Below are 27,878 nucleotides of genomic sequence, written 5' to 3' on the forward strand. Positions count from 1 at the left end.
CTCCTCCGCCAAGTGCGCGTGCCCGCCTCGGCCAAGGCCCGCCCCCTGCCGGCCCTCAGCCCAGCCCTCCCCACGCCCGATGCCCGCCGCCGCCCCGCGGAAGTGATTTGAAGCGGCGGCGCTCGGGCCTAGAGGGCTCCACCGGCCTCGTACCGTGCCCGCCGCCGCCCTCGGCTCCGCCTCTGGTCGTGTAGCTGTAGTGCAGCATGCCCCCCAGCACGGTCCAGCCGCCTATCGAGTACAGCAGCGCCGAGCGCGTGTTCCACACCACCGCCCGCATCGCCCTCAGCAACACCCGTGCGCCGGGCTGCCGCTACACGCACGCGCCCTGCCTTGAGGGAGTGGGGGGGTGTTAAGATGGCGGCGGGCCGTGCGCGGGACTGCGCATGCGCCAAAGCTGAGGGGCGGGAGCGGAAAATGGCGGCGCGTGGAGACGTCGGCCTTACCGGGAGCCAAAAGGTGCCTTCTGCACGGTGCTGCACGGCGGCCTCCGAACCCGCTGCTCAGCCTCAGAAGCGTTCCGCCCTGTATTTTCTTCACGTCCCTCTTTGTTTCCACATAAAGCTTCAGGTCCGTGACCGAAACCATGAGTTAGGGAACAGCGAGTGGCATTATTTGTAATAGTTGGTACCACCCCTGGTGGTGTGTTTGCAAAAACGCAAATGTGTCATACATACAACCCAATGGAGGACAGTACTCAGTATTAATACTTTTCTTATCCCGTTTTATTTTCCATTAATTCAGCCCCTGGGTGCCTAAAGCCACCACTTCAGACCACAGATCATTACACATTAAGCTAAGGCTGCTAAGCTCTACACCTGATAAAACATACTTTGGCTCCCGATACAGTATGAGAAAAGTAGCGTAAACAACAGAGATAAAAAGGAATACAAATAAATTAATATCTAGATGGGCAAAGTACTAAGCTCTCCCCACATATTTATTTCATTTAATACTTAAAAACCGTAGTCTAAAAGGCAATGTAAATAAATCGTTCCACTTCCATCATCACCGTGATATACGTAACTTCCCTCTGTGTGCTTCTGGGTTCAGTCAAGTCACGCTGCACTGGAGACCGCCAGCTTCTTGAGGTGGTCCATGAACACCTGCAGACTGACATCATCCGTCAGGATTGGGGCTCCTGATTCCTGTGGACCAATTAAGGAAACACATAATGAGCCTGAAATAGCGCTGCTGGCCCTGGGGACTAAGCAAAAGCAACTCAAATGTCAGCACAAAGAGCTAATGGCCTGCTGAACCTTTTCCCCTTAAAGGGTCATCTACTAGAAAAGGTGCTACTTTGTGACAAAAGCATTGAAGATATCTTTCAGTGCCACTTGCGCTATTGCAGAAGTCTCTTCCTTCTAATGCATTAGGAAGGTTTCTGCTCAAGGCGCTACAGAAACAAGGCAGAAGACATTAAAAACTATTATTCACAGAAAAATCAGATCTATACGAATCTGTATGCAGTTACAGCAATACACTAACTGTACACTGACGGTTTTACATCAGGTTTGTAACAGCAGACAAAAATCAATTTCTACATCAGCTCATCTAAAACATGTAAGAGTTTCTCTATCGACTTAGCCGCTTCCATCAGTAGCAGCCAGAAAATACATTCTCCTTGTCCACCTGTGCACTACACAGGTAACTTCGTTACAGGAGAGATGAAAGGGACAAAAGCACTGCTGCTGGAAACCACTCATCTCCTGCTGTCATCAGGCTGCTGAGCTATTGGGCTGCTCTGCAGCACCTCTAAGACAGCCACCCTTTAGGAAAAGCAAAAAAATTCACAATATGCTGAAAATCTGCGGGGAATTCCATCCAAGAACAGAGGCAGGAGTTTCATCATGTCCGGGCTTGAAAACCTAATTCTGAACATAGTGTAACCTAGTGCTCACCACCAGTACTGCCTATCTCGACAACCATGGACTTCAATCATCAGGATGAATAAGAATCTAACCTGCTTAAGAGACAAACCTATTCACTCGGTTGTCTTTTAAAATGCTACAGCTATCACAATGTCAGACAGTAATTTCATCACAGATCATTTGGTGCACAGAAATAAACTTGTTTTCTTGTATTCCAAAGCACTATTCCAACGTCTTGCAAAAAGCTGTTAGATAAGAAGAGCAGGACAAATACAACCCGCTCCCAGTCTGAGGCCAAATACTAGGAGATAAAATGGGACAGCTACTATGCAGACAATTATTTGAATGTACCTTTTACAGCATTCCCAAACATGAGTGGCTCTTTCATTGCTTACCTGTCCCCATGCATAGAGGTTATTGTGGGTCTGAGAAGGGTTCACTTTAGACAACAGGAATCGGGCCTACAAAGACAAAACATGGGAAAAACATTTTTGCAGTATGACAGAAATGTCAGCTTCCCTAAGACTTACCTCCTCAGATACACGACTGGCGACGTTTGCCTGCTTTTACAAGGAAAATACTTGTTTAACTGAAACAAGTTCCTGAGTTCAGAAATAGCTTTGTTTCATAAACAATTTCACTGGACTTAAAAATAAGAATCTGCTTACTTTTAATGGCAGTGCTCTGAAAGGATAAATGATTGGGAAGGATTTTACCACACAGCTGTGACTCCCATGGGACAGACAATAGTACTGCTACCATGTGTTAGAGTTTTACAAATTGTTTTGAAGGAAATAACATTAAGGAACATCGCACAAAAGAATAAGATTGAGGAAGAAACCTCGGGGGAAGGAAAAGGTGGAATCAAGTCAAAAGTCAGGGTACCCTGCTGTTATCTCAAAAAGAAAGAACGCGATCGCATCCCTTTCCCTGCTGGTATTCTGGAGTTCGTCGGTGGTGGCAGATTTCTATGAGAGAACTCCCTACCCTCCGTTTCAAAATCATAACATCATCTTTTAAGTTTCTCCAAGTGCTCTGCTACAGTAAGCAGTGTTTGTCAAGAAGGGCAGCTCTAGTTCCATACAACATGGACATGGCATCAGCAATGTCCCTTACAAGCCCTTTTCCACACATCAGAAAAGAGGTTCGTGGAGAACCAGGGTAACATGCTTACATCAGAAATTAATAGCAAAGTTTTGTTTTGGAGCACCAATTCCTGCCTCTTCACTGCTACAAACAATGGGCTAGCAATAGACAAACACTGAACTACTGTAATTTCAGGAAGAGCTAAAATAGAAACCATTTTATATTCTCATGTGGCATCTGAGAATAAAAGAGGTGATGTTCAAACATCCAGCATGACCACCCTAGCCAACTAACTGCACTCCCTGTCTCAGGAAGTTTAGGTACACAGCAAAACCACTTATTTCTCACCGGTTCAAGGAATAAAAAGATATTTACACTGGCTTTTTTTTTTTTCCTCCCTTCTCTTTCCATCCTCAGAAGTCAAAAATGCATGCAGGGAGCAAGTGGCGCATTCAAAGACATGGATGCATTAAGAGCTCATGAGAGAATATACAAGCTCTGTACTTTTAAGTGCTAAATTACTATTGTGTTTAATGTACAGAATCATTTACTTTGTGAAGCCAGAAAAGACAGATATTTGCATTGTTCAACAGAGAGGGTTTTTGGATAAACCTCCTTACCTGGCTGCCCCCATGTTCAGTGTGGACATAACGTGGCATTGGGAATCTGGTCTGCAAGATTTCCTGGGCATCATCCAGTGGAGCTTGCAGTAGGTGCTTGAAGTTTTCATATTCAGGCATGTCCTGGTAGCCAGCTTTCTGCCACTGTGCAATAGTCTGTTCACAGGGACAGGGAGGAAATGAAGAGATAGCAGAGATGTCTACAGGCCTCCCCTTTATAACCAGCACATCTTAAGGTAACAGAACATTACGTGCATTTCTGCTTACACAGAGCAGGACAAACACATGATTTCACTATTCTGTCAATAGTATTGTTTAGTTTCTGTCTGTTCCTTAAGTTAAGAACATGCACTAAACACAGAATTGGACAGCAGTCTGAACAGTACAAGAGCAAATTGTTAAAAGTGAACTTCAAGCCATTATGCTTCTCCCTGCCTTGACTTAATAGCGTACAGCATTTATAAATCAGTGACATTCCAAATCTGTCTTGAAATGGTAAATCTGGTAAAAATGGCCTGGTAAGGCATTGCCTTACATTTTTTCAAGCTCCACATGTAGTTGATAGCTCCTCTATACACTTGCAGTTCACGTATTTAACATCTCCATTGTCTAATTTCACCCAGCTGATGCGCCTCTTGCTTCCCAACAGTTGAGGCAGGTAGGCACTGTTTAAAGTAACCTGGGAAGACTTATTGTCACTATTGACTCCACCATCCAACTCCTGCTTATGTGGACTGCGTATCACAGCTCACTTTTCAGAGAGGACAAGTACTACATGGAAGAATGTGGGGAAACAATAACGGAGCAGCCACAGGCTACCGTGCCAAACTTTAAGCATTCTAGTAACAGTCATTAAAAGTCAGTAGCTCAGTTCAAAAACAAAAGAGAAGAGTGAAAACACGTCTCCAAAAAATTCACTAACAAAAAGGTCAGACCATACACCAAGCTGGGCTTATTTAAATTCCAATTTGATGTCATGTTTAGGTAAAAAAACTGCATGAAAGGTACTCCCCAGACAAGACTGAAAAGAATCTGAGAGGGAAAAAAAGCATCAAATAGAAGGGACATTTCTAGAGAAAGAAGAGAGAAGCAAGCCAGCTTCACCCTCTATATCATAACTTCTTTAGAGAGTGAGATGTTTCTATGATCAAGCTGCAGTAGCTTACTGCTCCTTATAAAATCTGACAGGATTCCAACACAGATCTACAACGTCTTCATAATGAAAAGGCACTGGAAAGCCAAAGCTTTAGATATTCATCTAAGTCTGGAGGCTCAGAAGGAGCCTCCACCTCAGTACAGGAGCAGCTGTATGGAACATCCAATATTTAAAAAGCAGAAGCTGGCAAAATTCATAACTGATTTCTTTCAGAGTAGCAGTATTTAAGTGTCAAAACCCAGCAACCAATTATATCATATATCTGACAAATCAAACTGCAGGTCTCTCTGCTCTACTTAGCTTCAAGATTCTCTGGCCCTTTCCAGGCACAGAAAGGAAAGCTCACCTTCATTTCCAAGCTAACTTGATGGCTATTTCTCACAGAAACATATACTTAACTACTCCAGTAGGATTTTTATTCATTACAACTGGCAACAGGCACATGATGTCATTACACCAGACTAAGCTTTGCAAGTGGTTCATTTTGTACTAACAGTAGTATTGTTTGCATGCATGGCAGGAGGAGGAGAGTTCAGAGAGAGGATACATCTCACCATACCTCACCAAGGTAGATAACTATCTGGAAGAAAGTATCCATCAGTAGGATTCTGTCAGGAAGAATGCTGCTGCTGTCCAAAAGCACTGGCTATGGAAAACAAAGGTCAATCGTCATTAAAACCTCAAAATCATATTAACATTACAGTTCAGGGGAACAACTTGCTCAGCCTCGCATGTACAGAGGAGTGTTGTGTCTGCCAACGGCTGCTGTTCATGTGAATGTTTCCGAGTACCATAACCCTTCTGTGGCATCACTGAACCGAGCAGCAGGTCCTCAGCTACTGTATGAAACAGTTTCATGAAACAGCATGTGAGAAAGCAATTTCTATGGCTATCAAGTTTAATGATCTTGAAGAAGCCAAGAAAAATAAGAGATTTAATGCATACACTCAGGCAAATGCTGCCAGAAAGGTTTTAAAGTGTTTCTGCAGCAGCTTCTGCATTCCTTTCCTGCCAGACACACTGCAGTCAACATAAACTAATGAAGTTTGTAGAGCAGTCGAATGTTGCTGTTTAGACAACTGAAAACAAGCAGCTGGACTCGATCTCTAGAGGCCCCTTCCAACCCCTACAGTTCTGTGCTAATGACCTGGAAGGGCAGAGGCTTGCTGACACACATGGTGGAGATGGCAGCTCCTGGCTGAGAAGCAGAAGCACTACTGAGCTGCCAAGACTCCAGATGTGGCATTAATTTTTCGGGGCTTCCTTTTTAGGCACGTATGTGTATTTTAAAAGCCCACTGAAAGTATAATTTGCATACTAAGAGTAAGCCTACTGAAAATATAACTGTTATTGTACATTGCCCCATCTCATCCTTCTGTAATTACTTTAACTAAGAAAAAAAATAGATAAGGACCTTTTTGATAAACTAATTTTATCCCAACTGAATGCTCTTTACTTTGGATTGATTCACCACTCTCTGTTAAACACAGACTTACCTCAGGAGGTCCATGGAAGGAATAAGCATAAAGGATGGGCTGAATCATAATGAGAGACTGGGTGAGATCTTGCCTAGCAAAGTGGTGACGGTAATAAGAAGATTCATCTGGACTGTTATTGAAGACCTGCAGGAATGGGGAGCGTCGCAAATGGAACATGAACTGCACCAGAAAGATGAGTGAGAAGTGTCAGTGAGCTGCCAAAGCTTCTGCACCTTGTAAACAGCATATCCCCTGAAAACAATCTCCCAGTGAACTCCTCAGAGTTCGTCACTTACCCATTATTTGTAGCACTGAACTACAAGACCACCCAAAAAACTCAAAAAGCATCTGCTCCTTCCCTCACAAATCTGATTAATGGTACAAGATGCTTTACCATCACCCTTACAAACTTCTCCCACAGTTGCAAGAAGGTTCTTACCTGGGGATACAAAGAAAATGATTCCGACAATCTGAAGGAGTTGGGATCATCCTTGTTGTATTGTCCAAATTTCTGACACTGTTGGAAGCAAAATGCATACTTTGTTTATATCTCTGAGAATTAACATTATTTTTTTTTATTGAGTTTTGTATGTTTTTAAACAGAGCAAACAAGTCACAAACATGGCAGCAAGAACTTAACAGGCTATTCTTATTTAAGTCAGTAGCTTCTGTATCTTACTGGAACGATGACGATTCAATCATCACTTTATGTACATAAAAATCTTCCATTTTGAATACAGATTCAAAGTTATTTAAGAATGAAATAAATAGAGCTTCCAATACCACCTATTTTTCCATTGGATCATCGTCATACTTGATGTGCTTTGTACACTATGAAATGCTTCTGCAGCATCTCCTATTTCCTTCTAAAGCAACAGCAGACTAAAATTTCACTAGATGCTTCACTGAAAGCAAGCAGTTTGTCAATGGTTTATGGGCTGCTTGGCTCAGTTCCATGGCTAGCAGAGTGATCTCTATTTACTTCTTTATAATTTTTAAAAAAAAATTTATCAACCACAAATGAGCCCACAATCATTTCAGCGCGCAGTATACCCATGTGTGTTTTGGTGCTCAAATTTTCATTTGATATTCTCTTTTTTTCCAGCATCTGATGTGCTGTAACTGTGAGCGTGAAATTCACGAATGTTCAGATGAAGACAGAACTGATGGGGATTTTGGCAATTCAGGCCTGTGAAATCTGAAGAAAGAGACAGTATGAAGGCACGGAACAAAGCCAATAGCTGGAAAGTGATAACTCCTCTGAACTTTGTCCTGATGAGATCCTATCTGAATGCTGTATCCAGTTTGAGGCTTCCTAGCTCAAGACAGACATGGATATACTGAAGCAAGGCCAGCAGATGCCAGCAAACTGGCAAAGGAACAGGGCCCTAAAAAGCTGAGTTTGTTCAGTCTGGAATCCAGTGTTACATTGTGCATAGCTACCTAACATGTAACTGAAGAAATTGGAATTCTGATTGGATATAAGAAATAATAATAGTAAATCACACTAACTGCGATCAAATGTTGGAACAGGCTACCAAGAAGCAAGAGAAATTCCATCCCTGGAGATCATAAAAACTCACCCAAACAAGACCCACAGCATCTAACTGCAACATGAAGCTAGCTCTGCTTAAGCAGAGTGTTGAGACCTGTTGAGACCCTTCCCACCTACATTATCATTTCACTATTACTGCTTTAATCTCAAGGTTTAACTCCTTCATCACGATGGGATGCTTAGCTATCCCATCACCAACTTACTGGTCATACTGCCTTCACAGTTATCACATGCTATGAGACCACAATCAGAGCACAAATGAAGCAAATCAGTCTGGAAAAAGAATGGTGCTTTCATTCCAAGAGATCATTTTAACTGAAATTAAGACTGTTGCTGAGTGCACTCCATCAGTCTTACCAGTCTGATCAGCTGTCTGTCCAGCCATCGCAGTACATCAGGTCCCTCCTCAGACTCAGCTCTGTACACTCCCAGCCGTGCCATCAGCACAGCAGCTGCTTCCTGGTCAAATGCAGCTTCTATGTGCTGGAGCTGACTTTGTGCATCTGCCCAGCTAAAGGATTAGTAAAGGGTTAGAGCAAAATCTGTCATCAGCAAAACCCAATCCACATTTTTTCCCCCATGCCAAATACTCCGTGGCCAATGAATATAATAACAGGCTAAAACAATACCAGCACAGACAGTGGTTTACATTTCTGCAATTCTGCCAAAGAGCCAGCATGAGGTACTTACTTTCTGGCTATGGTGGTGACACGAATGCGTTTCTGCGTGCTGGAGTGTTGATACTGAGTGACAAACTGTACTGCCCCTCGGCCTCCCTGAGGTATTGGTGCATTGTGCTGCAAATTAAACAAGGAAAGCCTTCAACATAGGCTGGCTTTGCATACTACCCAGGCAGGGCATCTGCTGAATAGAGTTAAGTTCAAGCTAGAGATGGACCACAGAAGAGACACACATCTGTTAATGTTGTGTTTTATAAGAGCCCTCAAAGCCAAGTGGTTCTGGATACATTTTTAATCCCATACCTGACACTTATCAGCTTGTCCTTTAAAGGACGGCAGCAACTTATTTACCATCCCTATAACACTAAACATTAGTGTGGCAGTCTGACTAAAGGTCCCTTGGGCCCTATTCCCAACAACAGGGAACCCACACAGCAGAGTGGGCGTGAAATAGAACTCCTTTGGTCTAGTACTCCTAGCTACCACGTGCTCAGAAGCTTCCCCAGCCTGAAGTTGCTTCTGAGCTATCTCATATAACAAATGGGAGGATAAATTCTCCAAGAAGTGAGACATTGGTGCTTTTATTCTCCATGGCACCTAATAGCAAAAAGACATTTTCTTCTTTGTGAAATGAATGCCATCAGAAGACAAGAAGAAAGAATGCAGTTTTTGTATCTAGTAAAAATATTACACAATTTACAAATATGGACACAACCCCTATGAATATTACTTTGGCACAAAACACTCATCTACTTTGCAAGCATCCATCAGCTACACAAGAGATGCCATTGGACTTCCCGGTCCTGTTACAAACAGTTGGTATACAAAAAGGAAGACAAAAAAAGAAAAGCCAGGGCTGACCTGATTTACCACTTCAAAGTAAATGGCCAGAGTTGTGCAGGGATCCAAACCGCAAATTTTCCACTGAGATGTTCCTCCGATTCCGAGTTCCTGCACAGAATTGAAAAGAAAACAGCCTATTGTATTTGGCAGCAGTTAAGGCCAGCTCACATTTAATTCTGATCAGAGACAGGAGGCAATCCTTCCGCATTTCTTATCTTCGGAATGTGGATTAAGTTACAGAGGGTAATACAGTTGGAAAGCAGCTTTATGGGACAAGAATTTAATCTATCAAGCACTGCCCTTTCCCACATTCTATCTAAGCTGTAGGTTTTGACAGAAATGTTGCACCCTTTGTCTCCTATTTAATATAGTTGGCTTTTTTTCAGGTTAGAAACGTACGTTTTCAGAAACACACGGTCCTTTCACGTTCAGGGATACACACGGTCCAATAGCTCCTGCAATTTTCAGCTCCCTGGATGTCTACAACAAGACAAAACAAGTTCTTAAAAAAAAAAATCAAGTTAGTCAAATAGAACACAGATAGATTAAATCAGGTGCTCAGCTTTGATCAGAAGGTGAACATTCAAGAGGGCCAAGGAAAGCATCCTTGAGTACTCTCCCAGGTCACCTACTGCCACAGTTGGTGAATATAAGCTCAGTTGTTTTTTTTTTAAACCACAAATATAATAAACTTTCATACAAAAAATGCCTTCACTCATTCCAGTATGGTGCTTTTTCCAAAGAAGGCACTACAGCTGACCTCAAAGACGTAGAATTTTCTACACACAGATACCTCCTCAACTTTTCTAATCAGCAGCACTTGCATTTCTAAGTTAATGTCAGCTAACTAAACTCATCTCTCACCTTCACTTCCAAATTTGCACCAAAAGCCATCCGAAATTCCCCATTGAGCCCTTTGTTGAACACCCGCTGGAAGGTCTGCTTGAAGAGAGAAGTGTTGAAGGAATCTCCCATCACCATGTGTCCTCTGAGAAGGAAAAAGAAAAACACACAAGGGAATTGAAACAATTGAGAACTACTGAGAAGTATATGCACCAAGGATACAACCCCTCCAACTCTCATGCATGCAAATACAGGCAGAAACTGTTTTAAAGCATGCCTTTGCATAGGTAGAATTCGCATCAGGGAACGTAGATTCATGGATGCCTCCAAAGCCAGACAAGTTAGTGCTCCATCTTTGCCAGCTTGCTTTCTCAACTATATTTCTCGTCATCCCTTCAGCTGCCTTAAAAATGCTCCTGTTTCCATTGGTTACAAACACCTCTACCCAGAAGAGAGCTTTGCTCAGCCTACTCCCCCTAAGAAAGCAAAATGAGCTGTTAAGCAGGTGAAAATCTGGCCAACACAATGAAAGCATCTACCCATCATGCCTGAAGCTCTGCTATTCTGATGGCACTTCAGTCACTCACACACCACAGCAGAGGGGATCTATGTCCCACCAGTTCTGCAAAGGATACTTGCTACCTCCCAGGGCATTTGAAGGAGACAGAAGGCATTTGCAAGACATGTTGCATCATGCTTTAGAATACCTTTCTCCAAAGCAGGACATTGAGTTTTCTACCAGCAGTGTTAACTTTTACGCTACTTTGAGGCTTCAGAAATGTGGACTGGTATCAGGGGAGGTTTGCCATGTAACTCCTGGCAAATTCAAACCACAATTTAGAATAAAATGACAAAAATCTCACCCTTTTGCTCTCATAGAAAACTAACTGCTTTCCAAACTGTTCTCCCCCTCCAAAAATAATAAAAAAGTGCCACCTTTGTGTTTCCTGTTATGGACGTACCCAGTGAGGTTTGCACAACATTTCATCTCTAGCAGTCCAGTCTGATCCAGGGCGCAGGCATAGATATCAATGCAATGCCCATTGGTAGCAGTGCGATTGGCCAGAGTCTCATAGTGCTGGGGAGAACAGACAGTACACTCAATATTTGGGAATATTTAGGATGCTGCATCAGGCAATTTTTCCTCTGCACTCCAGCAAGTCAACACACTGATGCACAAAGCGCAAATGAAGCCATTGCCAGTGCTGTAAAGGTAAAGAGCTGTCTGCTTGAACACAGTTCTTTCTCCTAGGATGTTTGCCCTTGGATAAACTTGAGCTGCAAGTTGCAAGTGCAGAGAAGACATGAATTGCTACCATCACACGAGCACGGGCTCTTTGTGATAAAGAACCTAAAGGTTTCTAGGTGATAGTTAAGAGGACACATATCATACTACTTCCTCTAAGCTGACAGGCACATTTCATACCTAACATTTTAACTATTGTTTCACATGTCAGGAGAAAAAGGAGCCCTTTTGGAAATCACCAGTTCTTGGAGTATGGGCTTGTTCTTTTTCCCCCCTCTCCTGAGTGAGATAAAAGGACCTCCACTCACCATCAGCTAGACGAGAACACTGAAATACTTCTGAGAAGGCACAAGATCATACTTGGAGAACTAAGTAACAGTAAGACTCTCACCCATCCTTTGACCATTCTCATAGCTTAACACACAGAAAGGCTCATGCATTTCGTGAACAGCCATGCAAATGTCTGGACATATTGATTCCATACCAAGAAAATAAGCCCTCTGTGACCTACAGAAGGATACTGGACAGCTGCGTACATAAGTTTGGGTCATCTCCTTCCTCCCAACCCCATTCTGCTTTCCAACACTCACATTTGTTTTTTGCCTTTAAACATCCCCTGCCACTAAACAAACCTAAGCTGTTGTGTGTGCTTTCTCCCCCAGCTGACACCAGCACCTACCTTGGTGGCCTTCTTCATGAACCTTGCATTGTCCTTCTCTATGTCATGCCAAGAACGAATGGGTGTTTTCAATTCATCTCCCACCACCATGCCTGGTCCTTGCGTTGGTGGACCACCCGTAAATAGCATTATTCTGGCTCCTGTGTTTGGAAATGTGCCCTAAAATAAAAATAAAAGTCTTATATTAGAACTCAGGGAGAGCGTGTTTAAAGGGACAGTGCTTTCTTTAGAGAAGAATCTGTTCGTTATTCTGCAGTACCATCAGGGACCTATCTCTGTTACAGGCAACCTCGAAAAACAGCAACACATTTCCTGGCAGGCACCCTCTAGTTTAGACTCAAGCTACAACAATCTTCACAACAGGAAGCAGGCAGTTCCTGTTCTTTTTTACCTCTACCTCAGACAACCCTTGCAAAAAAACAAACAACAATAAAAAAAAACCCACAGTACACACCATCACCTTCACATGGCAATCTACATAAGAATCAGTAAGCTTTAAACACCTGCAGCTTTTACACAGTTTACAATTAAATACAAATTGCTAGCCTGCTCTACGCCAGCTGGTGCTTCCTCATGCCAGACATCAGCAAAGACAAAATGCACCACTGCATCTCAATGTAACTGGGCTGCAAACCGATTTGCACTGAGACCTGTACATGTCTCAAAGACTGCCAGGTGCTTACTTTGACCAGATCATCCCTAACAAACAGCTGCAATCAAAGTACCTCTAGCAAGCCAACAGCAATCGAAAGAGCTACTCCAGTAGAACGTAAAGGCCTCTTTCCCTGGGTCACTGGCCATGGGTCCCTTTGAAGTTCTCCAAGGAGATCTGTTAAATTCATGTCAATCTTATGTACTGGCTGCAGGAACCTGAAAAATTGAAATGAAATGTTTTCCCACTTTAAGTGTGCCTCTGTTCCTAGCACACTTTAATTACAGTGGAAGAGTTATCGGAAGCAAAATGTTATATAGCACATTCCTTTATGTCCAGACTTCCCAAGCTGTGCAAAGTAACCAGTTGATCAAAGGAAGCCATCAGGAACTGACAAGAAGGCAAAGTCACTCAAAGCACAGAAAGGACTTTAGTGGTGATTTAGCCTACCAAGAGGTAGATGAGCTGCCACAGAAAAAGAGCAGCTGAGAATAAAAACAAACAACTGTATTTAACAGAGGCAAATATGGCTTCACGGTTTAGGGGTCACTGCCTGCCTACCAATTGTTGCTGTCAGGCAAGGGCTTGAAGGATTGTTACTCATAAACAAGGGCCCCATTAGGTGGTCAACCAGAAGGCTCCTGCTCTAAACACATTCGATCCCTGAAAAACATGCTTTCCGAAGACAGCTATGCTATACTTTTCAAGGAGAAATCCAGCCCGAATGGCAATTATGTTCTTCTAACTGCAAAATCGAGACACTACAGAAGGCTAAAAAATTGCTCTAGTAAATCTCACCCACTTGTATCACTCGATGCAGGGAAATAACTCTGACAAGACAACACCATTTGCGTTTTCTTACAAAAACTCCTCTTGGTTTAGAAGTGTAAACCTCCTAGGTTTAGAAGCGTGACCCCAAGGGTATAAAACACCTACCCTGCTCTTCTGCTGGTTGCGCTTATGTAGCACTCACCTGCTTGAAATAACAGGCTGCTCTGGAGCTTGAAGAGGCCTTCCCTGTTGAATGGGGACAGCTGGCCTTGAAAGCCCAAGCATATCCTACAGAAAAGAAAAAAAGGAGGCAGAGGAGTCTTCATATTCAAACACCAGACATTGTTTGCTTTCAAGCAATACAGCCTAAAGCCTGCAACCCTGCAGTATTAAAGAAATTAAAAACTGTGAAATAATTAATATCTGCACTCTCATTAGGAAGACATCAATGATTCTATTATGCAAGATATTAAAAAAAAAAACTATCTTGGGCATGTTTTCAAAGAATTTACAGCAGCAGAAAGACAGGAGAGGTGATAGGAGTGAAATAGCATAAAAATAATTAAGAGCACCAAACCTCCGTTCCTCCCCGAAAGCCTGGTGCTTGAAATACCATTGGTGCTGGCAACAGAGCTAAGAGGAACAAGTCACTGGCCTAACAGATAGCAGGACATACCTGTATTTGCTTAGCTGTCAGGTCTTTAGTGCCTCTAAACACGTAGCTCTTAGAAATCCCTTCACAGCTCAGCTCGTGAACCTGAATCATTCTGCCAAATGTGATAAGCCCCACTAGTGCGTCAGCAGGCAGCAGACTTAGGGACATCTGGAGGGACTCCTTCAGTGCCTGCAAGTCCTCCTCTTCCAAGCACGTGTCGACAACATACAGGAAGATCAATGGCGTCTGCGGGCCTCGCTAACGTGGAAAGAGATGGATTTACTAGGCTTGTACATAAGCTAGGTGACACTTTGTCCAAAGACTCCAGACAAAGAATAAAATGAGCCCTATCTCAAGCACCTCACGAGTGCTACTTAATTTTATTATCTTAAGTACAACAAATACATACAAAAGATACCACAAAATACAATTCTGGAGAGCGCAAACTTGCCTGTGAACCATTACCTGCACTATATATTCAATTGTTGAAAACTGAGGCATAAGTTCAGCTGGTTGGTTGACTTCAGATATGCCTGCATATGCTGGAGGGAACTGAAAAACAGGACCAAAAATTAGGACAAGTTGCAGAGCAGAAATGTAGGGCTCCCCTCTGCAGTATAGAGGCTGCCCTGCTTATGATGTGTTTATTCAGTTCTTTATTTACTATTAATTGCACCAACCCAGTTAACTCATCAGAGCCCTGTACTGCTGCTTTGCTAAGCACACACGACTGGTCAGCACTATGACCAGTTACTCAGCCCAGTGTATGTTAAGGATAGGACTAAAGCAGCAACCACATCAGCCAGAACTTGTTTAGCCACGTGACTGTTTCTAATAATAAAAGTCTAACCAAATCTAATAAATTTCATGCTCAGCAAGAACAGTAAATGTCACGTACCAAAAACCACACTGGAAGCACATGTGATAAAGTGGCTTTTTATCTATCTTTTATGTTCTCCATGCTATTAATATCACTGGCAAAACAACTGAAAATAGCAAGATTTCGTATATAAAAGACTCATTAGCAAGCACTCTGGCCTGGGTTCAACAAGAGAAAAGGCCACAAGATGAAATCTAGAGAGGTGGCATTTCTGCTTCTTTTAACATCCTTTGCACGGTGAGGTCATCAACAAAAGACTCTCTGAAAAGATGAAAATGCTGATCATTCTTTCAACATACCTGATTTCTCTGAAAGCAGAAATTACAAGCCCAGAGCTTGGCCCGATAGTCAACTTGGCTGCAAGGGAAAAGTGAGGCATTAGTGTAAGTACAGGAACAATTTCACAAACCAGCTTCACAGTTGTCTACGCTGATGAGGAACAACATACCAGACACTTTAACTTGATGGATAGTTTTAGGGATTCAGACTCTTGTTCTAAAGCCAGAAAGTCTGTTAGCTCAGGCAGCCCTGCTGCTTCCAGCTTGTTATCGTGAGGGATCACCAACAGATCGTCAAAGCTTAGGATGCAGTAGGCAAACATTTGCATCTAATCACTCTTTCGCTATGCTGAGGCTTATCTCAGTCACCTTACTGTTTGTACAGTTGCAGCACACAAGTACTCCAGTCATAGAGCAGCAGAAGCCACTCGCTCACATCCTGTACAAACACAGAACAAATTAGCTGTTCTCTGCCCCAAGGAGTTTCCTCTCCTCAACCCATTACGACACGCTACGTTGACTGCCAGTGCAGTGAAGCCTGACCTTATTCCTCCTTCATGGGTTTGATCTCTTCCTACTTCCTCTCTCTGCTTTTTTTTGCAGCCCAAAGCTACGCATCAAGGAAGTATGATAGTAACATGACTCTGTGACAAAGATTATTCCTCTTACTTTCTGAGCAAAACTCCAAAGAAAACTGACACTCACACTGGAGCTGGCCTATGAGCAAGGGGATGTATAGAAAGCAAGAAATCACGTGAACACCACAGCCCAGATGATAACACCAGCATAAACAGCATCTTTGTTTAAGTTTCACCATTCACCATAACATTCTCTAGGATGGTAAAAGGATTGCCCATTTCCTATTATCTCCAGCTTAGCAGCTTCCCTGAGGACACACCTCTCTCCTCAGGCTCTGGCAGCCACAGCAGTGGGTAGCATTCAACACACCTCACCAGGCATGCAAGGCTTTCAACATACTCCAGTATATCCAAAAGAAAGAGGCTACCAGGCACCATGCTGAGATAAAGGGGAATTAGGAATAACCATAATTAAGGTTGGAAAAGACCTCTACTACAATCATCACACCCAATCATCAACCCACCACCCCCACCCCTACTAATGATGCCCCTCGGAGCCACCCTCTCCATGATTCTTGAACATCTCCAAGGATAGTGATTCTACCACATCCCCGGGCAGCCTCTGCCACATCACTCCTTCTAAGAATTTTTTTCCTATATCCAATCTGAACTTTCCCTGGTGCAACTTGAAGCCATTCCCTCTCATCCTATCGCTGTTACCTGGGAGAAGAGGCTGACTCTCACCTCACCACAACCTCCTTTCAGGCAGCTGTAGAGAGCAATAAGGTCTTTCCAGCTACTCTGCCCCGAGCCTGCAGCGATGCCTGGGGCTGCCTTGGCCAAAGCACAGCACCCAGCACCTGGTCATGCTGAACATCATCCAACTGTCCTCAGCCCACCCACCCAGCCTAGAGACACCAGGCACGCCGAGATACAAACCAAACGCCCCCCAGCCTCTCCGACCCCCCAGCTCAGAGTTGCATACCAGAGCGGGTTGAGCACGGCCTTGCAGGTGGGCCTGCTGCAGAGCACGGGCTCGTACTGCACGGGCGGCAGGTCCGGGCGCTCCCGCAGCGGGGTCAGCAGGCAGGCCAGCGGCACGACCATCCGCGTAGCCTCCAGCCGGCTGGACGGCCACACGTTCCAGCTGAAGCGCACGCCGTCGCGCTCCTCATTCTGCTGAATGAACTCCAGGTAGGTCGCCATGGGGCCGCAGCAGCTCTGAGTGCAGAGGAGAGACCGACCTCAGACGAAAACACGTACTGCAAACACCAGACCGCCCTTCTCACAGAACGGAAGGCCGACCTCAGGCTCTCTGCGAATGGCACCGTGCCGCAGCTCACGGCCGATGTGCCCGCTCTTTCCGTCAGGAGCAGCTCGCCGCCCGCACCCCGCGCCTCTCCCCCAGCACCGGCTCCCGGCGGCACTCACCTGCCCGCACAGCCGCCGCTCTCTCCCGGCAGGCCCCGCGCGGCCAGCAACGCCAGCTCAGCGATAGGAGGCTGCCCTCACACAAGATGGCGGCAACGACACGACCCGCCCTCCCGCGCCGCAGCTCCACCGCCATCTTGGTTAAGGGCATCCCGCGCGGTCTTCTGCGCGACCCTAACAAACGTAGCGGCGGCTGCCGCGTCAGGGAAGCCACGTTAGCTAAAGGCACGGTGGGTCGAGATTGAACGGACAGAAAGGGTGCCCCTACCAAACACGGCGGGGAGGCGTCGGCTCCCACAGCAGCCCAGCGGGAGGAAGTGGAGCGGGTGGAGGAAGGGATGACGTGTCCGCCATTGCGGCTGCGCGGAATGGCGCGACGCCGCCAAGCGTGCTGACGCGGGTCGACGAGCTCACGTTACCTCACGTAATGGCGCGTGGGCGCTGTGGTACGTTAGCTAAGCACGGCTCTGCGACCAGCGACGAGGCCTGCTTCCCGCTTGGATGAGGGAATTTAAGAACAGGTTTCCGGACTTCCAAAAAAATTGATAATTTTTTTGTATATTTTCGACGTAAATACATCACTTGTGGATTCTCAAATTGAAAGTACCAATGAATGTCAGTGGGTACCATTTTCTCCACATGGAGGAATTCGGTTCCACACCTTTGCTCCATATGCACTTCCATGGCAGACGCCATTGTCTCAGACTGCCCCTCTGCTGCCAACGTGTCACACAGCAACAACATTTAACGGGATACTGGTGGGAAGGTTCAACCTCTGCTGCCATAACATCATCTGCCTCTGATGTTGTGGGCCAACAATATAAGACAGGAGGAATTACTTTCAGAGCAGTCCTCATATTTTACATGCAGCCCAAGACGACAACTCTTCACTCCATGGGGCCCAGACAAGCTAAATGTTGGACACCCGTGGCCTAAGAGCTCTCTTTTCAGAGTCTCAGGACAGCCATACCCGGGTGAGGCAGAAGATGGCACTCAAACAGCACCAGGTAAACAACCATTGCTCCACAGGTCCAACAGAGGTGAGAGGTATAAGCAGACTAAACTGAAAAAAAAGAAAAAAGGGAAATCTAAATAGCCAATCAACCACAGTTTTCACTATCAAAGCTTTAAGTTTGCCATTAACGTCTTAAACTTTGGACTGCAAAGGCTAGGCACGTTAAACAGTACCTGCGAGCTGTACTTTCTCTCCATTCACAGTACAGCCTGACACTGTAGTTAATGCTTCTGGAAACATTAAACATTTACATTTCGTGCCACATCGTAAAGGGGGCAGCTTTGCCAAGTAGAAGAGAAAACTGAAGGAAGTCAGGAAGGAAAAAAAGATTGAACTATGAATGTTACCTTTTTATATTTATTCCCTTTTTGAACAGGCTGATAGGCTAGGGAGGTTCATGAAGATCCAGAATGAAAGAAAGATTATCCCTCTCAATTAAATAGATCAGACTAGCTCCTATTTTACAAAGGGCAAAGAGAAATTGCTTTACTTTTCCCCATAGGTACTTTTTTTTTTTTTCCCCAAATTTGAGACGTCTTGTTACAACTGCAACACTATGAAATAGGTTCATAGGTGGAGAGGCTACTGTACCATATATGCACAATATTCTCATTTATGAAAATGAGCTGACTTTGCAAGATGTTGCTTGATTACAGGACAAGGAAGAGGTGACGTAATTAATTTCCCTAACTTGGTACAAAAGCCTGTTTACGTTCAAAGCAGGATTTGAACACACATTTCCAAAGACAGTATCACACCTCTAATGCTGACAGATAACAATAGTCAGAAAGCTGTATCTAGTTGCCTCAAAGAACAGGTCCGTGTTCCAGCATGTCTTTGGCCACCATGAAAGGGCACTAGGCTTATGAAAACAGTTAATACATTATTGCCAATTCATGAGTCCAGAGATGCACAGAGAAGGAGCATGAGAGGCTGTGCTCAAAAGAAGCACAAATTCGCCTGCATTAGAAATAGTGTGGCCAGCAGGAGCAGGGAGGTAATCATCCCCCTGTACTCAGCCCTGGTGAGGCCGCACCTCAAGTACTGTGTTCAGTTTTGGGCCCCTCACTACAAGAAAGACATTGAGGCCCTGGAGCGTGTCCAAAGAAGGGCAATGAAGCTGGTGAGTGGTCTGGAGCACAGGCCTTAGGAGGAGTGGCTGAGGGAGCTGGGATTGTTCAGTCTGGAGAAGAGAAAACTCAGGGGAGATCTCATTGCACTTTACAACTTCCTGAAGGGAGGCTGTGATGAGGAGGGGTTTGGCCTCTTCTCCCAGGCAACAAACAGGACCCGAGGAAATGGCCACAAGTTGTGCCACAGGAGGTTTAGATTAGACATAAGGAAGAACCTTTTCTCTCAGAGAGTGGTCAGGCGCTGGAATGGCTGCCCAGGGAGGTGGTGGAGTCGCCGTCCCTGGCAGTGTTCAAGAGGTGTCTGGATGAGATATGGTTTAGTGGCTTGTGGTAGCAATGGTAATGGGAGGACAGTTGGACTAGATGATCTTGTAGGTCCTCTCCAACCCTGTGATTCTATGATTCCATGAAATTGGTTCTACGTCACAGGAAGATAGGACCATGCTTTTTGATGGTATGCCAGTATCATCCTTCTTCAGATCACAAACAGTATTTATGTACAAACAACCATCACTGGTACTTTTTGTAATCCTCAGAGCATTCAGACAGCCTATGACATTTTTTACTGTACCTGTATTACCAGGACAGAGGAGCTGTTTCTCATTTGGAAAACACATCTTCACAGAATACTTACATTCAGAATTTCAGCTGACATTTATGTGTGTGATGCAGCTGCCAGAACACAGAAGCACAGATTAGATAATCCTGTAGCTGTCAAACAGTAAATGCAACAGAAATATCACCAGACCCTGACAGCAGTGGAGAAAATGAAGCACAAAAATAGATAAGAAAAAAAATCAAATACAGTTTTAATCATAGATTATAGCAGGTAAGAACGATGGTAAAGAATCATTGATTTCTATTTTACATAGGGAAAAAAGTGTCAACTTTAGGACTTAAGCTCTCACCAGCACTATAAGTCCAAAAGCAAAGTTTAGGATCTCATTCTTGGCAATGCTCATTAGCAAGTTTTTCTGATCAGCTGATGACTTACTTTCTTTCAAAGTAAGTGCCTGTTGAGTACTCAACACAATCCTTGATGCATCACCACACAGCTGTTCTGTGGCATTTCTCAAGTCACGCACCCACATTTTGTACACGATGGGATCTATGTTTTCATGTCAGCCTTCATCTTCAGTGCTGGTTTGATTTTCAGTCCACTTACAGGACTGCTCACACAACTGATGTGTTGCAGCTTTATGTTTACTTAAAAAAAAGGCAAAGGAACTTCACATCTTGAAGTTGCTCACAAATTTAGAAGCTGCTTTGTCATCTTAGCTGTGAAGAATGAATCGAGTTTACAGTTTTCTTTCACCTTAAAACTCCAGCCATTCTGTCATATAAATACAGTTTGATGGAGAAATCTCACCACCTTCATGGCAATCATCAAAAACCTGGGAAAGAAAGACCTGTGTCAGTAGAGTAACTGTATACAGCAAACACGAGTTAACTCAAAGTAGCACAGCCTTGTGTTTCCTTCTCCTTTCTAAGTAGAAAAGCAGTAGTCTAGCTGAGAACAAAGTGTAGGAAGTTCAGTGCCAGTTCTGAGGCAGAGCAGTGTGAGCACAACAAAGCAAAACAGATCCCACTGAAATAAACGATGCAACAGACACATCTGGCAAGTTTTACCTACGAATCAACTCATGATCCTTGCAGAAGGGGCCACATGCTAGACAGATGTGAGTTAGCTTTTAAAAACGGATATAAATAGGCAAAGAACACAAGGTCAGATAATAAAAAGTTCTATTTCAGAACAGGCTGAACTTGAACACACTCTGTAACACACAGTAAAGGAAAGAGTCAGCATGTAAGTTGGAAATCATAGAAATGTCCTGGTCTAAAGGCTCTGCCCCTTACACCACAGCTAAAGCATCACCAGTGATGCTCATGAGCATCACGAGCATACTTGGCTTAGAAACCCACAAGAACCACTCACAGGCAAAACCTTCATTCACACCAGCTGACCATTTGAAGGGCTGTACCCAAAATGTGCATGCACCACCTATTCGTGTACAGAATTTGTTACTTACTGGACAGAGCCCGCAGGGTGTCCTCACTAATCCAGTGGGTTGTATGAGAGGACTAACAGCTCTGTACAGCTTCATCTGTCCATCCACACTGCCTACCGTCCCTTCCTTTGCAGCGATAATAGTCATCTCCACTTTTCCATCATATATTAGTGTATTTAAAATGGTTTCAATGTCTTCCATTGACAATTCTACCTAAGAAACAATTTATAAAATAAATATAGTAAAGAAATATGCCCCTAAGTCCTACAATGGGGAAACAAGAGCAAACCCCCACGAGTAACAAATGCTTAGAGGAGCCCTCCTGACTTGTCCCAGATACAGGTACAGCTCTTACCGGGCACCTGATAGGGTTGTGTAGATACAAAAAGAAAAGCATACAAACGCCTTTCCTGCCAAGACTTTTTGGGTTACATTAGCCTTTACTTGCCCAAAAGAATTTTCCTATGCACCTCAAGCGTCTACATTATCTTAGCATGATATATTTCCAGTCCTACAACAAAACAGTTGTGGAAGAAAAAGACAAGAGTACTGAAGCCTGTCGGTGGTGACCAATAATGGCCCCAGGCTGTGAACACTTTTACACGTCTCTGAAAACCCACATGTATGGACCATCCTGGAATCCCATACAGCACCACTGGCAATCCTCAAGAAGCAACAAAGCAGCAAAGTCCACCTCCACTGCAGTAACTGCAGGGAACTAAAGCGCTCACCAAACCTGCAGGCATAGCTCCTGTAGCTTAATCACGTACTGACAATTCTGAGCAGAAAGATTAATTTATGCTGACCTTACTGATACCCAGCTCACAGATGTATTTCCACACCTCGTGGGAGGAGGCAAATGAGCTGTTCCTCTGTATCATGGGGTTCTGTTTGCTCTCTCGAGCTGCTTCTGCCTGAGGAAAAAAAACCCACAAAGACAAGCTGCAGTCAGCACTCGCTGCCAGAGCTTTCTTCATAGCTCACTTTTGGGCAGAGTGCAAAGTGTTGTTTTGCAAACCATTTTTGAGACATGATTTTTTTTTTAAATCATTTAAAGTTACATCCTCAGGACTGATGTATGCGAGACAACGAAGTGCACATCCAAACATAACTTTACACTGAATACGACACAAAATTTATGTACTAATTTATATTAATATGAAGGAATATCTTCATTTTTGTCTTGTTGGCATAAATAAATAAAGTGCTTCTGCTGTAACTGGTGCTGCTTAAAATATTTCTAATGAAACAGAAAAATGCTGCAATCTGCCTAGGACTTGGTTAGCGTAGGACAGGCTTTTCCCCCAGGCAGACTAGAGAAGATCGTCTTCTAGGCAGAGCTGACTGCCTGGTGCCTTTTACCCCCTCAGAAATGAGAGCTCTGAGAAAAAAAAGCAGTGACTTTTGCTGTTTTTTTGTTGTTTCTTTTTAATTATTATTTGGGTTTGTTGTTGTGGGTTTTTTTTTTGCTCCCGTGCCTTTGCTGCCTAGCGTGTCACTGCAGTTTGGAGAAGGAAGGTTCCACCCACTGTAAAGGGTACAAAAAAGTGTGACACTTACACAAAGCACCATGGAAAACTTAAGCCTCGTCTGTCACCGGCTTTAGAAATAGAAGAATTACTTGCAGATACAAATGGAGGATCAATTTAGTAGTGGCGCTTACCTTACTCTGTAGAAATTTAAAACACTGTTGATTTAACACCTCCACAAATTCAGACTCAAAGTCCTGGTCACTGTACCAGGCCCCACCGGTCACTGATCGGTCAGGCTGCAGGTTATACAGCATATACACCTTCTTCTTGGACGCCTGGTAGAGAAAGCACACAGCTCTGAATAGATGAAAGTAAAATCTAAGGCGCAGTAATGATAGCTCGAGTCAGCTGGATTGATGTGTACAACTCCTAGAGAAGATTTATACGTTGCTAGTATGCAACAGGCCCTGCAACAAGACAGGACCTGAGCTGGAAACCAGGAGAGTGCTCAAATAACATGCACACGCCAATGATTTGCAATTAAGCAGGTAAGGCAGAGCAGGATGCTGCACAAGCATTACAACAGAATCACAGAAGTATTGAAAAGAATAAGCCCTACTCCGGTACGTGGACTATTTGCATGTAAGATATGAAAGTGCTTGAGTAACTGGAACAAAATAGAATAACCAAGACTAAGACAGAATCAAATGTTTAAACACTTTTAAGGCAAGAGATATCCAGTATCAATCAGACACCTGAAGGCTGTTTGGGGATCTTCAGTGAAGAACAACCTTACAAAGACACTTGCAGCCATGTAACTGTATCACTGCTACCACACACGGTTACAAATGGTTAAGTAGTGGTTTAAGAGACACCACCTTGTGGTATAAACTTAGCAAAACTGGGACCAAGAGAGACAAAGTACTCATAAGCAGGTTGCTTATTTAGATAGAAACAGTGGATGAAGGTGGTAGGTGGATGGTAGAAAACCAAGTCAAGAAACAAAAAAGAACACTGTATGAATACAAGTCAGCAATCAACAGAGGGAAAGGTGTGAAGATGGCAGGAGAGTGGATGCCTACACACAGCACAGATGCTGACCTATAAACCTAAAAGCCCACTGGGATGCTGGAAGCAAAAATTTTAAACCACCCAGACTCTTCAGTAGGTTTTACGTCCTCAAGAATGCGTATGGAACAGCAGAGAAAAGGGAACAGAACTGTGACAACAGTTTTGTGTAATTAAGAGCACTGAAACTGTGATTTGATAATAATTGTATGTCATTAACAGTAGTGTGAACAGCAATAGAACGGTATATTAACAGTGATGTACTTACATTATTAATTATTAATTAATACTTACATTATTAATTCGTTTGCTAGTAGTATGCTTATTATTTATTAAACATTATAGCCTCTTGGATCTGGTACATCTCTAACATACATCATAAATGTTAAAGAGTGAAGTGTTGGTACACGTGCAGAGACAAAGCTGGAGGCAGAACAAGGTTTCTCCGCTCCGTTCCATGTTCAAACATGCACAGCATGTAGCAAACATTTGAAAATTAATGTTAAAAAAGAACAAGTCACAAACTACTCACTGCCACAGATTTAACTGCTTTGATTAGTTTCTTGCTTTCCAAGTTTTTCAATATCTTGTTGATCTCCGTTAAAGGCAAATTACTTTTGTATCTAATGTCCCTGCTCCAAATACCTGTTGAAAAAGCATAGAAATGAACAGAAATTAATTACAAGCAGCAGGTATTTGTTTTATGTAAGGACTCACAAACCAAAAGTCACAACGTTGCTTGCCGGCCAAAGGATGCATCACCAATCCTACCACCCTCAGCAAAAGGGAGGGAAGGGGAAAAAGAGGACGAAATAAAAATCACCTGACAAAACAGAAGAAAAAACTCACACCGCAGTCACCATGTCCAGTTCTGGGAGCTCTTATATGTACATCTCATTTGGCCTCACAGAACTGTTGTTGCACGTTCAGGTAACTAATGTTTGCTTTAAACATTACAGCCAGTTCTACCAGCTCTCTCTCAACCGGTGTGCAAAGATTCCTAATAAAGCCTAGTTACTAGCAGAGCTTTCTGCTGTTAGTACAGTTACTAAATCCAGTAAGAATGTTGTCTTCTAAGTAGTGACTGTTTTGTATAGATTCCTCAGTTTCACAGTCCCAGAAATAAGCCATAATTCATATTCAGAAAGTTCATATTTTGAAAGAGGTCCCAAAAGGTCAGACCAGAGAATTTGTTATTTTAATAGAGGAATATACCTTCCTTTGTTTTTAATAAGTGGACATGTGGAACCTGAACTACAGACTTCAGTGTACTCTGTATTTTATATTTGCGTTGCCTGGACGAGAATTTAGAAGTTTGGACAGAAAAAGCTCCACAAACAAAGTTATTACCATTCACCATTATAATTGATTAAACTACCTTTGTTGCCCGCATCTTCTATAATCTGGTAGACCAGCTTCTCTTGATTGTCAGAGCCTTTCATTTTACTGTGGAATAAAACAGACAACGGGATTTTTTTATATAAGTTTGAAGTTAGAAAGAGGTATTTTAAACCAAAAACAAATACTATGAAAAAAAACACAACACACAAAGGAAAAAAGAAGCCCTACACAACAAACCAAACACTGGCAAAGAAAATACGTGGCACCAAATCTCTCTGGATCATTCTGAGCTTGCCAGCGAGAAGCCACAGTAAAGAGAAATCAATATACTTGAAAAAAATAATGACATTAGTAATTAAAAATGAGGGTAAGCAGGAATCACTCAACTTCTCTTAACAGTGGGAAGTTTGGAGTCATATATTAACATAACTGCGTAAGGTCAAACACTCAGCACATAATTCAGGATGAACTGTCTCAATGAGGGGACAGTAGAGTGCTCCCAGCTATACAATGTGCCTTTTCCACTCATCTGAGAAAGCCTGAACTTAAAAACCATTTTCTAATGCATTGGAAAGAGACGCTGAGATGCCTGCACAGAAGATAATTTTGAAGGACTTTTCTTTCTCGAGGTAAATCCAGGCACCTCCTACTCAGGTTCACATAGGCATCACAAAACATGGCTTTTTTGAAGGTACATTTTAATAACTCAAATAAAGAGCATGGACAGCAGATAAAGCAGTCTTCTGGAACTGCTGTAAGTGCTGAGGAAGACCACAGGACTACAGCTGTAGATGGTGTGGCCAAGCTTCAGCCGGGTTTCATCTGAACATACACCTCTGCTCACACAGATCACTTTGCCAGATGAAGTATTCTGCTATGAGTTACAGCTGGAGCCTCACGGTAGGGTCTGTGCAGCAGAAATCATAGAACACTTTTCAGGATTGGCTCAGGGGGGTTAAGCGTATCAAGCAATTAAATACTGTAACATCCTCGTTACAGAGCCCATGTTAAATTCCTTACTGTATTCCCAACAGCGCCACACGTCAGTCGCAGAACTGTGTTGAAACATTTACTCCATAGGCACAAGGCTTACCTTGCATTTTGAGACTCTTTGATTCTATACAGGAGACCTGCATTGCTCCTGAGAAGGTCCAGTTGTCCCTGTGGGAAACAGGCACAGCACGTTAACTTTCCTTCTAACAGCTTGTTTTCAGAACACAGCAAGAAATCTCCTTAACTTGTAAAGAAAATACATTTACTTTGTATCAGCTGAATTTAAAAAAAAGGGAAAAACAACATTTCCAGCTGCTAGACACAACAATATCCTTGAGGATATTATTTCCCCCTACGACCATCCATTTATCATTAGCTATCAGAAATAACAAATACAGTTCCAGCCTCTTCCCACAACATTGGTGCACTTCCCATCGTTTCTCCTAACTGTCACCTTGTCCGAGGCACATCGAGCTCTTGTGTACTTCCCACCAAGGTGCTCATTCGCTGGGCATCTAGATATCAAGTGAGAGCTCTACTGGACAAGAACATTCAACAGTTCTGATTTCCAGTGGAAGAGATGGGCGTTCTTATTTTGTTGGTGTATTTTCAAAATGCCTCAAAATGGAGGCATTTTGAGAATGCCTCACAGAGGCCAATCACTTACACAACAGCTCTTAACGTGGTATTACAGAATGGAAACGGTACGTTTTGAGATACGTTTTAGTAAGTTACGGTGACTGCTGTAGGTGGCCGTGGTGGTCACAAGTGGTTATGAGAACCAAAATTAAGCTGTGAAAACTGCCAGTTATGGCAAATGACACCAAATCCAAGATGACCTTCCCAACCCTGCCCGGCTGGGCGCCACCACGCAGCCCATTCACATCGAGAGAGCCTCGGGCTGAAGCAACGTGAGGGAGTGGGGAGCACCCTACCATGGAGAGCAGCCTGTTGATGGCCATGGCTCGCTGCTGGGCCTCCATGTGGGGCATGTCATTTTGGATCACCTGGTCCGTGATGCCGTGAGGGAACTGGTGACACAGCTCGATGATCCTGGGGGAGGAGAGAAGCAGTTTGGGAACCAAAGACCGCTGCGCCCAAAACCAATCCCTTGAAAGGTTATCAGAGCCGGGACGGAAGGGAAGGAAAAGAACAGCCCAGGAAGAAGTAAGGACGAAGCACTTCTCAGCCACTGCCACTGAGGAGACACGGCGCCCGGCCCCGCTTCCTACAAAGCCGCCTCTCCACCTCATGGCAAAACGGCCTCAGCTCTCCCTAACAGTGCCGCTGCTCCACTTAACTTTTAGGCTGCTCTCAACAGCAACGCACCGAGCCCCGCCGCTCCCCGCCTCCCCAGCACCACAAAGCCTCTCCCGAGGACACGGGGTCAGGTCCAGGGCCCGGCCCAGCGCACCTGCTCTCTATATCCACGGGGTCGGGCACCTCCGGCTTCACCTTCACCTCCGCCATGACGGCGGGCCCGGCTGCACGGGGAGATGGCGTCATCGGGCGCGACGGGAACCGGTTGCTGAGCAGCGGGTCGCG

General features: G+C 44.0%; 2 protein-coding genes and 1 long non-coding RNA gene across 6 annotated transcripts; 1 reads left to right on the forward strand and 2 right to left on the reverse strand.

The window, feature by feature from the left end:
- Positions 1-707: 707 nt before the first annotated feature.
- On the reverse strand, positions 708-17,672 carry SEC23B (Sec23 homolog B, coat complex II component). 4 transcript variants are annotated; one of them, XM_015283476.4, is made up of 20 exons: positions 17,571-17,672; positions 16,857-17,092; positions 15,315-15,372; positions 14,601-14,687; positions 14,157-14,393; positions 13,683-13,768; positions 12,783-12,927; positions 12,058-12,216; positions 11,095-11,210; positions 10,154-10,277; positions 9,689-9,769; positions 9,308-9,397; positions 8,457-8,563; positions 8,124-8,277; positions 6,651-6,728; positions 6,230-6,391; positions 5,293-5,379; positions 3,578-3,733; positions 2,267-2,332; positions 708-1,148 (listed from the first exon to the last, which is right to left on the reverse strand). In XM_015283476.4, exons 2-20 carry the CDS (start codon positions 17,075-17,077, stop codon positions 1,059-1,061), a joined length of 2,304 nt encoding a protein of 767 aa, XP_015138962.2. In that variant the 5' UTR covers positions 17,078-17,092; positions 17,571-17,672; the 3' UTR covers positions 708-1,058. The 4 variants fall into 4 exon arrangements, with proteins under 4 accessions (XP_015138962.2, NP_001006179.1, XP_015138963.2 ...); NM_001006179.2 differs by lacking the exon at positions 17,571-17,672 and adding an exon at positions 17,303-17,339; XM_015283477.4 differs by lacking the exon at positions 17,571-17,672 and adding an exon at positions 17,177-17,339.
- On the forward strand, positions 4,283-10,994 carry LOC121110391. The gene is made up of 2 exons (XR_005858794.2): positions 4,283-6,417; positions 7,317-10,994. It is a non-coding gene; the product is annotated as an uncharacterized LOC121110391 (long non-coding RNA).
- A 2,563-nt stretch (positions 17,673-20,235) lies between the features above and the next one.
- Positions 20,236-27,823, reverse strand: POLR3F (RNA polymerase III subunit F). The gene is made up of 9 exons (NM_001199401.2): positions 27,748-27,823; positions 27,269-27,386; positions 26,434-26,501; positions 25,378-25,445; positions 24,532-24,644; positions 23,123-23,266; positions 22,266-22,373; positions 21,481-21,672; positions 20,236-20,844 (listed from the first exon to the last, which is right to left on the reverse strand). Exons 1-9 carry the CDS (start codon positions 27,801-27,803, stop codon positions 20,767-20,769), a joined length of 945 nt encoding a protein of 314 aa, NP_001186330.1. The 5' UTR covers positions 27,804-27,823; the 3' UTR covers positions 20,236-20,766.
- Positions 27,824-27,878: the final 55 nt, after the last annotated feature.

The sequence above is a fragment of the Gallus gallus genome, chromosome 3 (assembly GCF_016699485.2).
Source record: "Gallus gallus isolate bGalGal1 chromosome 3, bGalGal1.mat.broiler.GRCg7b, whole genome shotgun sequence".
Classification (NCBI taxonomy): Eukaryota; Metazoa; Chordata; class Aves; order Galliformes; family Phasianidae; genus Gallus; species Gallus gallus.

Bases quoted from the DNA above. Each gene is read 5' to 3' on its own strand.
- SEC23B (XM_015283476.4), bottom strand. From the start codon at position 17,077: ATGGCGACCTACCTGGAGTTCATTCAGCAGAATGAGGAGCGCGACGGC. The intron at 13,769-14,156 runs GTATGTCCTGCT...TCTTTTCTGTAG, and splicing joins TGACAGCTAAGCAAATACAG to GATATGCTTGGGCTTTCAAG. The intron at 8,564-9,307 runs GTCAGCCCTGGC...TTTAATTTGCAG, and splicing joins ACTTTGAAGTGGTAAATCAG to CACAATGCACCAATACCTCA.
- POLR3F (NM_001199401.2), bottom strand. From the start codon at position 27,803: ATGGCGGAGGTGAAGGTGAAGCCGGAGGTGCCCGACCCCGTGGATATA. The intron at 24,645-25,377 runs GTAGTTTAATCA...CTTTTTCAACAG, and splicing joins AGAAGATGCGGGCAACAAAG to GTATTTGGAGCAGGGACATT. The intron at 22,374-23,122 runs GTAAGCGCCACT...TTTTTTCCTCAG, and splicing joins TTAAATTTCTACAGAGTAAG to GCAGAAGCAGCTCGAGAGAG.